Consider the following 13,468-nt stretch of genomic DNA (forward strand, 5'->3'; position numbering starts at 1 on the left):
GCATGGTTGTTAGAGACCATATACCAACACCATATACAAATTTCAGCCGGATCGGATGAAATATGCTTCTGTTAGAGGCTCCACAAGCCAAATCTGAGGGTCCCTTTATATGGGGGCTATACGTAAAAGTGGACCGATATGGCCCATTTTCAATACCATCCGACCTATATCTATAACAACTACTTGTGCCAAGTTTCAAGTCGATAGCTTGTTTCATTCGGAAGTTAGCGTTATTTCAACAGACGGACGGACATGCTTAGATCGACTCAGAATTTCACCACGACCCAGAATATATATACTTTATGGGGTCTTAGAGCAATATTTCAATTTGTTACAAACGGAATGACAAAGTTAATATACCCCCATACTATGATGGAGGGTATAAAACCCAAGTTATAAAAAATTTAATTAAAAGAACTTCCTGGGTAGTTAAAATAAAGAACATCATTGGGAGTGCATCTTCTGGAAGTGTTTTTAAAGTTGTGCCTTTAGAAGAATTTCCAAATTTTTTTGCTGGGTTGTGGATGACAGTCTTTAGTAAAAGCTGCTACACAATCCATGGTGGAGGGTACATAAGTTTCGGCCTGGCCGAACTTACTTGTTTAATACACAATAAAGACTTTAATTGAAAAAATATTCGTGTATTTTTCGGAGTAATCGATTAATCCACGTCGAAATTTGTAAAAACTGAAATGTCCACGGTGTAATTCGAATTTTGTGGCACCACAAATAGCGTTCGTATATCCAAACGTTCTGAATATGTATAACCTCAAAAATATCAAGATTTAAGAAAGAGGTATGGTTCTCAATTCCGCCAAATAAAAGAGAATCCTCGTATTCGCCGAAATCTCCATTTTAAGCATTATTAACATCCGTTTCCCTATAATATCTCTATCGCAATTGGTTTATCATTAGGTTGAGTGTATAGTTTAACAATTGAAATATATCAGTCATTTTGTATTTAACAGGAAATACCAACACCTGCATATGGTTGTTATCCTCCATGCCCGCAGAGCCAGAACCCTTCCCTCATTCACCCTAGCATCGAGCTATGACATTCTCATAGCAACTTAACCAAGTGAAAAGTTCTCGATTCACATGCTTGATGGTAATGTCTGAAACCTTTGGCAACTTGTTGGATCCTGCCGACACTGTGATGGTGTCGGCATTTGAGCATAAAATGTATTCAACGATGGGACCTGCTCCTTGATCTCAATGTCTGGCCTATGCTATGCCAAAGGCCGTTTGTTGTTATTTCTGCTACTGCTACATGGAGAGTATGGCATTGATGTTTTATGATCAGCTTTTTGTGTATTTTCATGTGGTTGACCAACTTTAAAAGAAGACCCTCAGGCAAAAACACCATCAACCAGCTGCTCAATTCCAGACCACTGTTCGGACTGTTTTCTCTGTAGGTTGTATGTGCTGTGGTCATTCGCCTAGGCCAGGGTATGGGACTCTGTCTATCCAATGGTTTCGTTTGTTGTTCGACCTGGACTTTGTGTCGATAACCATGGACCACACATGGACCAACGACTGGGAAAAACTTTGTGTAATATTCATGGCCATAGACCAAGGAATGTCGTCGGAGATGACATGAGGGAATGCATGAGGTTGTATAGATTTCTTGGTTTAGGTGTAAAGTAATTTCATCATGGACCATTCAACAACTGCAAGGCAATTTTCGGTGGCATCAGAAACTTGTCAAGGGCCACCATCATCATATACTGGGCTACTAGTTGTAACAAAATCAAACCAAATATGAGTTCATTCATGAGGTTTGTATTAAGTTTTTCAAAGTATTTTCATTTTATGAAATATTTAAAGTGGTAAATTTTTGGTCTCTCATTGTTTTATTGTCTCTTAACCTATCAAGAGGAATATTACAGAAAATGTATAAAAATGTTCCTTGTCAAAAGATTTGGATTTAATACTAAAATTACAATAATATGAATTTTGAATTTTGCATGTAAAGGGTGATATGGTCACAATTTCAAATTCACTCTTCAGTTGTCAAAATGCCGTCCAAGCAAGAAGAGCAGCGTATTAAAATTTTGCTCGCGCATCGCGAAAATCCGAGCTACACGCACGCAAAGCTGGTTGGCATCGAACCAAAAAACGAGCCGGACTATCGACTTACAAGAAGGTAGTGACTCCAAATCGCGATGATAAACAAAATACGACGGCCAAAGCGCGATCCAGGAGGCTGTACACGACGATGCTGACGAAGTTTGACTGCGTGGTAATGGACGACGAAACCTACGTCAAAGTCGACTACAAGCAGCTTCCGGGACTGGAGTTTTATACGGCAAAAGGAAGGGGAAAGGTAGCAGATATTTTCAAGCGCATAAAACTTTCAAAGTTCGCAAAGAAATATCTGGTTTGGCAAGCCATCTGTGCCTGTGGCTTGAAAAGCAGCATTTTCATAGCTTCCGGGACTGTCAACCAAGAAATTTACGTGAAAGAGTGTTTGAATAAACGTCTGCTGCCTTTCCTGAAGAAACACGGTTGTTCCGTACTGTTTTGGCCGGATTTGGAATCTTGCCATTACGGTAAAAAGGCCATGGAATGGTACGCCGCCAACAACGTGCAGGTGGTTCCCAAGGACAAGAACCCTCCCAACACGCCAGAGCTCCGCCCAATTGAGAAATACTGGGCTATTGTCAAGCAGAACCTAAAGGAGACCAAAAAAAAAACTGCTAAGGACGAGCAGCAGTTCAAGGCAAACTGGCTTTCTGCGGCGAAGAAGGTGGACAAGGTGGCTGTACAAAATCTGATGGCAGGTGTCAAGCGTGAGGCCCGGCAATTCGGATTTGGAAAAGCGAAAGCCTAACTGAATATTTTTCCTGAATTTTATACTAATTGAACTTGAAAAAGAAATTTAATTTGATTTTTTAAATAAACGATTTCACCGATTTACACGCGTTTTCCCTTGACCAAATTTCCGTATCACCCTTTAGACGATATGAGCAAATATTCATGTAATCAGTGTAATACAGTGAAACCTCTTAGGATTGGACAGCCACGAGCGCCTCAATTTTGTCCACATTTGGGATCCTTCTCCTGTTAAGAGAGGTTAATTTTAATGTGATTATATAGGAAATATCTCACGACAATTATCCACTTTTGGGAGGTATCTGCTTTTCAGAGTATCAAAGTTTGAGAGGTTTCACTTTATATAGAATGGTGATGGGGGTATAATGAGTTTGTCATTCCGTGTGTAACACATCGAAATATCGACTTCCGACTATATAAAGTATATATATTGATCAGGGAGAAATTCTAAGACGATATAAGCATGTCCGTCTGTCCGTCTGTCCGTCTGTCTGTTGTAATCACGCTACAGCCTTCAATAATTGCGCTATCGTCCTGAAATTTGGCAGAGATTCGTTTTTGGGTGCAGGCAGATCAAGTTCGAAGATGGGCTATATCAGTCCAAGTTTTGATATAGTCCCCATATAAACTGATTTCTCGATTTGGGGTTTTGGGCTTATAAAAAACGTAGTTTTTGTCCAATTAGCCTGAAATTGAAAATCTAGGGGTACTTGAGGACCATAAAGAGGTGTGCCGAAAATGGTGCCCATCGGACCATGTTTTGGTATAGCTCCCATATAGACCGATCTCCCGATTTTACTTCTTGGGCGTCTAGAAACTGTATTTTCTATACGATTTGCCTGAAATTGAAAATCTGGAGGTATTTTAGGACCATAAAGAGGTGTGTCGAAAATGCTCCGTATCGGTCCATGTTTTGGTATAGGCCCATATAGACCGATCTCCCGATTTTGGTTCTTGGGCGTCTAGAAACTGTATTTTCTATCCGATTTTCCTCAAATTGAAAATCTAGAGGTATTTTATGACCATAAAGAGGTGTGTTGAAAATGGTCCGTATCGGTCTATGTTTTGGTATAGTCGCCATATAGACCGATCTCACGATTTTTATTCCTTGGCTTCTATAAACTGTATTTATTACCCGATTTGCCTGAAATTGGAAATCTAGAGGTATTTTGGGACCCCAAATATGTGTGCCGAAATTGAGGTGTATCGGTCCATTTTTTGGTATAACCCCCATATTGACCGATCTCTCGGTTTTACTTCTTGGGCGTCTAGAGACTATATTTTCTAGCCGGTTTGCTTGAAATTGAAAATCTACAGGTATTTTAAGACAAATAGGTGTGACGCAAATGGTGCCTATTGGTCCATATTTTGGTGAAGCCCCCATATAGACCGATCTCCTTGGGCTTCTAGAATTCGTAGTTTTTATCCAAATTGCCGGAAATTAGAAATATAGATGTACCTTAGGACCATAAAGAGGTGTGTCGTAAATGGTCCGTATCGGTCCCTGTTTAGGTATAGCCCCTATATAGACTGATCTTTCGATTTTAAAAAGGTTATTCATAGCTTAATTTCTACGCACAACGGCCACAACAAAATCTGGATCTCAATCTGTTTCACTTTTGCGTCTGGGATATTTTGAAGAGTAAGGTTGGCACTAACAAATACCAAAGTGTCGATCACATCAAAATGGCCAAAAATTGATCCAAATCACGTTTGCCACCATTGGTCAACGTCTACCAAAAATGCTAGATATTTGACTGTTTGGTTGATTGGTAGAATTCTTGGTGTTTTGGTAGATTTCGCAAAATATTCCTCTCCACATAAGAAGTGCTTTAGTTCAGAAGTATACTTTTGATAAATTTTTCTATGGAAATAAAATTTTGACAAAATTTTCTATAGAAATAATATTTTGACAAATTTTTCTATGGAAATAAAATTTTGACAAATTTTTCTATTAAAATAAAATTTTGACAAAATTCTCTATGGAAATAAAATTTTGACAAAATTTTCTATAGAAATACAATTTTGACAAAATTTTCTGTGAAAATTTTGACAAAATTTTCTACAGAAATAAAATTTTGACAAATTTTCTATAGAAATAATGTTTTGACAAATTTTTCTATGGAAATAAAATTTTGACAAAATTTTCCATAGAAATAAAATTTTGACAAAATTTTCATAGAAATAAAATTTTGACAAAATTTTCTATGGAATTAAAATTTTGACAAAATTTTCCATAGAAATAAAATTTTTACAAAATTGTCTATAGAAATAATATTTTGACAAATTTTTCTATGGAAATAAAATGTTGACAAATTTTTCTATTGAAATACAATTTTGACAAAATTTTCCATAGAAATAAAACTTTGATAAAATTGTCTATAGAAATAATATTTTGACAAATTTTTCTATGGAAATAAAATTTTGACAAATTTTTCTATTGAAATACAATTTTGACAAAATTTTCCATAGAAATAAAATTTTGATAAAATTGTCTATAGAAATAATATTTTGACAAATTTTTCTATGGAAATAAAATGTTGACAAAATTTTCCATAGAAATATAATTTTGACAAAATTTTCTATGGAAATAAAATTTTGACAAAATTTTCCATAGAAATAAAATTTTTACAAAATTTTCTTAAGAAATACAATTTTGACAGCATTTTCTATAGAAATAAAATTTTGACACAATTTTCTATAGGAATAAAATTTTGACAAAATATTCCATAGAAATAAAATTTTAACAAAATTTTCCATAGAAATAAAATTTTGACAATATTTTCTTAAGAAATACAATTTTGAAAAAATTTTCTATAGAAATACAATTTTGACAAAATTTTCTATAGAAATAAAATTTTGACACAATTTCTATAGAAATACAATTTTGACAACATTTTCCATACAAATAAAATTTTGACAAAATTTTCCACAGAAATAAAATTTTGACAAAATTTTCTTAAGAAATACAATTTTGACAAAATTTTCTATAGAAATAAAATTTTGACACAATTTTCTATAGAAATAAAATTTTGACAAAATATTCCATAGAAATAAAATTTTGACAAAATTTTCTTAAGAAATACAATTTTGACAAAATTTTCTATAGAAATAAAATTTGTGACACAATTTTCTATAGAAATAAAATTTTGACAACATTTTCCATACAAATAAAATTTTGACAAAATTTTCCATAGAAATAAAATTTTGACAAAATTTTCTATGGAAATAACATTTTGACAAAATTTTCCATAGAAATAAAATTTCGACAAAATTTCCCATGGAAATAAAAATTTTGACAAAATTGTAGATAGAAATAAAATTTTGACAAAATTTTTCCATGAAAATAACATTTTGACAAAATTTCCCATGGGAAAAGATTTTGACAAAATTTTCCATAGAAATAAAATTTTGACAAAATTTCCCATGGAAATAACATTTTGACAAAATTTTCCATAGAAATTAAATTTTGACAAAATTTCCCATGGAAATAAAATTTTGACAAAATTTTCCATACAAATAAAATTTTGACAAAATTTTCTTAAGAAATACAATTTTGATAAAATTTTCTATAGAAATAATATGTTGACAAAATTTTGTATGGAAATAACATTTTTGAAACAAATTTCTATAGAAATAGTATTGTGAGAAAAATTTCTATAGAAATAAAATTTTGACAAAATTTGCTTTATAGAAATAAAAATTGGACAAAATTTTCTATAGAAATAAAATTTTGACAACATTTTCTATGGAAATAAAATTTGACAAATTTTTCTATAGAAATAACATTTTGACAACCTTTCTATACAAAAGAGAAATTTCTATAGAAATGAAATTTAAAAAAAAAAAAATATATAAAAAAAAAAAAAAAAAAAAAATATATATATATATATATATATATATATATATATATATATATATATATATATATATATATAATATATATATATATATATATATATATATATATATATATATATATATATATATATATATATATATATATATATATATAATATATATATATATATATATATATATATTTTTTTTTTTTTTTTTTTTTTAAATTTCATTTCTATAGACATTTCTCTTTTGTATAGAATATATATATATATATTCTATATATATATTCTATAAAAGTAAAATTTTGGCTTAGTTAATGAAACATCAATGATCTTATCAGATATAATTACTGAGTATCTAAAAATCGACATGACCAAATACGATTTCAACAATAGCATCTACGAATTCTTTAACTCCTGATTTATAACAAATAGAAGTTACCATTCTTTTGACCCTAATTTTCCTCCATTCGAAGGAGCTGAAATAAAGCCGATTTCAATATGGACGAACATTAAATAAAATTTAAAGTTTTCTTTTTTTATATATATTTTTCCATAATCTTGTCATGCTTGAAGACATTCAAAATGATTGCAACTCAACACCGAATGAAGACGGACATTAGTTTTTATGGTAAATTAGCTGCTTCCCTCAGAAAATAATTTCAGTTTTCAGTTCAGGGATATTAGTATTTGAGGAAATAGTTATTGCCATTATGCTTTCCGTTAAATTATTCCAAGGAAATATGGTGAGCTAGTCACAGACAAATACCACTCACTCACCTCGGTATACAGAAAGAGAGAGAGAGATAGCGAAGGAACAAGGACTTGACATTGTAGTTGTAGCTATGTTCAAGGAAAGTTTTTGGTGTTACATTGCTTGCCTTTGGTGTTGTTTTATTATGCTTCATTTTTATGAGTTTTTACATTACTACAATGGACCCGTATAGCAATTCTCTTATGGCCCAGTCACATAATTGCAATTTGTTCAAAAAGTTCAAATAAAGATGACCTTCAGTTCCTCATAAGGGACAACGTTAAAGGGAACAGCATAGACTGGTAATGGCAACAAAGGCAAAGTGCGTGAGTCCCCAAACATAAGAAATGGTTATACTTCATCCAATGAGAACCTTTCTATATCCTTTACATACTGGGGCCTAGCTACATCAAAGATACATTTTTGAAAAAGGATAATATATTTTTTGTTTCAAAATGTTGGCTTTGTACAGGTGCAGAGTGAGAGAAAGTGGAGTTTGATACCTACTGTTTTATACCCTGCATTATAAGTTAGTGAATGCGTTAGCATCACCCAGAAGGAGACGAGTTGAACACATTGTGTCTTTGGTAATAATGCTCAGGGTCGTGTCCTGAACACGGTTGCTACAGTTGGTAGAATTCTACCAAAAACGGTAGATTTGTTGCTGTTTGGTAGATTGGTAGAATTCTTGATATTTTGGTAGATTTTGTAAAATATTCCTCACTAACAAAGATGTACTTAATTTTTTGTAGAAATATAATTTTGACACAATTTTCTATTTAATACAAATTGACCAAATTGTATATAAAACAAATTCGATAAAATTTTCTTAGTATTATTTTCTATAGAAATAAGGTTTTGCCATAAAAATTTTCTAATGGAAATAAAATTTTGGCAAAATTTTCTATAGAAATAAAATTTTGGCAAATTTTCTATAGAAATAAAGTCTTGGCAAAATGTTATATAGACACAAAAATTTTGGCAAAATTTTCTATAGAATAAAGTATTGGCAAAATGTTATATAGAAATAAAATGTTGGTACAATTTTCTATAGAAATAAAATGTTGGCAAAATTTTCTATAGAAATAAAATTTTGGCAAAATTGTCTATAGAAATAAAATTTTGGCAAAATATTGTATGGAAATAAAATTTTGGCAAAATTGTCTACAAAAAAAAAATATGGCAAAAATTTCTATAGGAATAAACTTTTGTCCAAATGTTCTATAGAAATAAAATTTTGGCAAAAAAAAAGATTTTCCGTAGCAATAAAATTTTGGCAAAATTTTATATAAAAAAGGTATAACATTTTGGCAAACTTTTCTATAGAAATACAATTTTGGCCAAATTTTTATAGAAATGTTGTCATTAGAGAATTAAAATTTTGGAAAAAAAATGTTGACCAATGTTGTAAATGTTGACCACATTTTCTTAGCAATAAAATTTTGACAAAATTGTCTACAGAAAAAGTTTTGGTAAAAATTTCTATAGCAATAAAATTTTGGCAAAATTGTCTATAGAAAAAATTTTGGCAAAATTTTCTATAGAAATAAAATTTAGGCAAAATTTTCTATAAAAATAAAATTTTCTCCAAATTTTCAATAGAAATAAAATTTTAGCAAAATTTTGTATAGAAATGAAATTTTGTTAAAATTGTCTATGGCAAAAAATGTTGGCAAAAGTTTCTATAGAAATAAAATTTAGGCAAAATTTTCTTTAGAAATAAAATTTAGGCAAAATTTTCTATAAAAATAAAATTTTGGCCAAATTTTCAATAGAAATAAAATTTTAGCCAAATTTTCTATAGAAATAAAATTTTGTTAAGATTGTCTATGGCAAAATTTTCTATAAAAATAAAATTTTGGCCAAATTTTCAATAGAAATAAAATTTTAGCCAAATTTTCTATAGAAATAAAATTTTGTCAAAATTGTCTTTGGCAAGAAATGTTGGCAACATTTCCTATGGAAATAAAATTTTGACAAAATTTTCTATAGAAATAAAATTATGGCAAAATTTTCTATAGAAATAAATTGTTGGCAAAATTGTCTATAGAAAAAAATGTTGGCAAAATTTTCTGTAGAAATAAAATTTTGGCCAAATTTTCAATAGAAATAAAATTTTAGCAAAATTTTCAATAGAAATAAAATTTTAGCAAAATTTTCTATAGAAATAAAGCTTTCGTAAAATGTTGTATAGAAATAACATTTTGCAAAATTTTGCATTTTATATAAAGAAGAAATAAAATTTTGGGGAAATTTTTATAGAAATGTTGGCATTAGAGAATTAAAATTAAAAAAAAAATTGAGAAATGTTGTAAATGTTGACCATATTGTCTATAGCAATAAAATTTTGGCAAAATTTTCTATAAAAAAATGTTGGTCAAATTTTCAATAGAAACAGAATTTTAGCACAATTTTCTATAGAAATAAAATTTTAGCAAAATTTTCTATAGAAATAAAATTTTGGCAAATTTTCTATAGAAATAAAGTTTTGCTAAAATATTGTATAGAAATAAAATTTTGGGAAAATTGCCTATAGAAAAAAATTTTTGCAAAATTTTCTATAGAAATAAAATTTTGGCAAAATTTTTTATGGAAATGTTGGCATTAGATAATTAAAATTTTGGAAAAAAATATTGACCAAATTTTCTATAGCAATAAAATTTTGACAAAATTGTCTATTGAAAAAATTTTGATAACATTTTCTATAGAAATAAAAATGTTGGCAACATTTTCTATAAAAGTAAAATTTTGGCCAAATTTTCAATAGAAATAAAATTTTAGCCAAATTTTCAATACAAATAAAATTTTAGCAAAATTTTCTATAGAAATAAAATTTTGTCAAAATTGTCTATGGCAAAAAATTTGGCAAAATTTTCTTTTTTCTATAGAAATAAAATTTTGGGAACATTTTCCGTAGTAACAAAATTTTTGCAAAGTTTTATATAAAAACAAGTAAGGAAAGTCTAAAGTCGGGCGGTGCCGACTATATTATACCCTGCACCACTTTGTAGATCTAAATTTTCGATACCATATCACATCCGTCAAATGTGTTGGGGGCTATATATAAAGGTTTGTCCCAAATACATACATTTAAATATCACTCGATCTGGACAGAATTTGATAGACTTTTACAAAATCTATAGACTCAAAATTTAAGTTGGCTAATGCACTAGGGCGGAACACAATTTTAGTAAAAATTTACCCTGTTCCACAGTGTGGAGCAGGGTATAAATATGGGAAACGTTTAAATCTGAAGCAATTTTAAGGAAACTTCGCAAAAGTTTATTTATGATTTATCGCTCGATATATATGTATTAAAAGTTTAGGAAAGTTAGAATCATTTTTACAACTTTTCGACTAAGCAGTGGCGATTTTACAAGGAAAATGTTGGTATTTTGACCATTTTTGTCGAAATCGGAAAAACATATATATGGGAGCTATATCTAAATCCGAACCGATTTCAACCAAATTTGGCACGCATAGCTACAATGCTAATTCTACTCCCTGTGCAAAATTTCAACTAAATCGGACCAAAAAATTGGCCTCTGTGGTCATATGAGTGTAAATCGGCCGAAAGCTATATATTGGAGCTATATCTAAATCTGAACCGATTTCAACCAAATTTGGCACGCATAGTTACAATGCTAATTCTACTCCCTGTGCAAAATTTCAACTAAATCGGAGCAAAAAAATAGTTTCTGTGGCCATATGAGTATAAATCGGGCGAAAGCTATATATGGGAGCTATATCTAAATCTGAACCGATTTCAACAAAATTTGACACGCATAGCTACAATGCTAATTCTACTCCCTGTGCAAAATTTCAACCAAATTGGGGTAAAACTCTGGCTTCTGGGACCGTATTAGTCCATATCGGGCGAAAGATATATATGGGAGCTATATCAAAATCTGAACCGATTTCAATAAAATTTGGCACACTTGACTATAGTACTAATTGTTCTTCTTGTGCGAAATTTTAAGTAAATTAGGGTAAAACTCTGGCTTCTGGGGCCATATAAGTCCATATCGGGCGAAATATATATATGGGAGCTATATCTAAATCTGAACCGATTTCTTCCAAAATCAATACGGATCTATTATGAGCCAAAACACATATTTGTGCCAAATTTCAAGTCGATTGGACTAAAACTGCGACCTAGACTTTGATTACAAAAATGTGTTCACGGACAGACGGACAGACGGACATCGCTATATCGACTCAAGAGATCACCCTGAGCATTTTTGCCAAAGACACCATGTGTCTATCTCGTCTCCTTCTGGTTGTTGCAAACATATGCACTAACTTATAATACCCTGTTCCACAGTGCAGGGTATAAAAATAAAATGTTGGCAAAAATTTCTATAGAAATAAAATTTTGGCAAAATTTTTTATAGAAATGTTGGCTTAAGAGAATTAAAATGTTGTAAATGTTGACCAAGTTTTCTATAGGAATAAAATTTTGACTAAAGTTTCTACAGAAATAAAGGTTTGGCAACATATTCTAAAGTAATACAAAATTTTGATAAAAAACTTGAAGATAACATTTTTTTTAAATTTGGTAGATTGTTGGTAAAATGTTCTTCAAATATTTGGTAGATTAGTTTTGGAATTCGCATCAGATGGTTAAGAAAGCGTTGATCACCGCACTGGTGCAGGGTGTAATAAAGTCGACGCTACCCGACTTTATACTCTCCTTTCTTTTTTCAAAAAAAAAAAAAAAAAAAAAACGCACAAATTAAATTGATTCCCCAAATCCCTTAACATCACATCAGAGGCATAAACGATTTGCAAAGGCCAGTTTTTTCTTGTGACATTACCTTTACGACCTATGGCAAAAGGCACGCTATAACATCAACACCATACAGACCATCCGCCGTTAAAATCTAGACGAGGACAGAGGGCCAAACAATGTTGCAACAATATTTTTGCATTTTAAACTTAAGGTCTCTGGTGAGCTACATCCTTTGCCTGGCTTCAGGTATCCGCAGCTCTAATGTTACGCTCGATGCTAACATCGCAATGCACGTGAATGCTGGAACAAAAACAAAATGGAAACTTTGCTCTTGGTTCGCTTGCAAGTTTTGAGCAACTTTAGTAAATTGTTTCATAGCTCCACTTTAGCTTCCGCTACGACTCAATTGTGATGCTTTAGTGTAACCGTACTTGGTTGCATTGAGAATTATCTGGAGTTTCCAAAGTGCATGGAGTGGAGCAAGGCTGGTATTTTTTTTTCTTTGGCTCCCATGCAATACCACCACGTTGTGTACGCGTTGGGCATATCGAATTTGGGGTGTGAATGGATAGATGGATACACGCTTAAATCTTGCCTCTGGCAAAAGGTATCCTTTGGCAACTTTGTCGTGTTATGCCTTAGATTTTTCCAAGTTTTCGTTGTTTTTTTTTTTTTTTTTTTTTTTTTGAGGGGGCCATCTCATCCATGTGCGGTCAATGTTCCTGAGAAGAGAGTATCTCGGGGTATCTTTGTCATTGTGGTTAAGTTTTGGCTAAAAAGTTGATCACTTTTTCGCTTCGTCCTTAGTTTTGCATGTGCTGAAGGCTTTCAGCTTTTGGCTATGATCTGCTTGCTATTGCAAAAGATTGAGGCGTTTAGCTGCAGCAACATCATGCAGCATTTTTGCCATCGAACGTGCTGGGAAAAAGTTTGTGGTGCGATACGCTTGACTCACTGTCTACCACAGTTAGAATTGCACTTTTACTGTTTATAGTTCAACGTTTAAATTTCGCTACGTGTGAATGTGGAAAATTCAAAGGTTGTTGCAAAGATGTTTAAGAGTTTACAGAGTGTTGTGTTGTAAAAATGTTAAGAGTTGGCTTTTGGACGCACTTTTTTTTATTGTTTGTTTAGTACCAGGGCGGTATTCAGAGTGGGATATTAATAGTTGCTCTCATTCCATATAAAGCATTATGGGTTCAATGCCAGCATCACAGTATAAAAAGATTGTCTTATGCACAAAAACTTCATGTCCTTAAAATACGAATTCAATTCTTATTCCAGCAAAAAAATGGAAGTTCTTCT

General features: G+C 31.3%; 1 protein-coding gene across 1 annotated transcript in view; it reads right to left on the reverse strand.

The window, feature by feature from the left end:
- The window catches only part of LOC142235985 (uncharacterized), a 57,607-nt gene extending 50,022 nt beyond the window's left edge, over positions 1-7,585 (reverse strand). Inside the window, exon 1 of the mRNA XM_075307235.1 lies at positions 7,458-7,585. Coding sequence (XP_075163350.1) covers positions 7,458-7,585 — 128 coding nt within the window. The remainder of the gene's footprint in view (positions 1-7,457) is intronic.
- Positions 7,586-13,468: the final 5,883 nt, after the last annotated feature.

Source organism: Haematobia irritans, chromosome 4 (assembly GCF_050003625.1).
Source record: "Haematobia irritans isolate KBUSLIRL chromosome 4, ASM5000362v1, whole genome shotgun sequence".
NCBI classification, from domain to species: Eukaryota; Metazoa; Arthropoda; class Insecta; order Diptera; family Muscidae; genus Haematobia; species Haematobia irritans.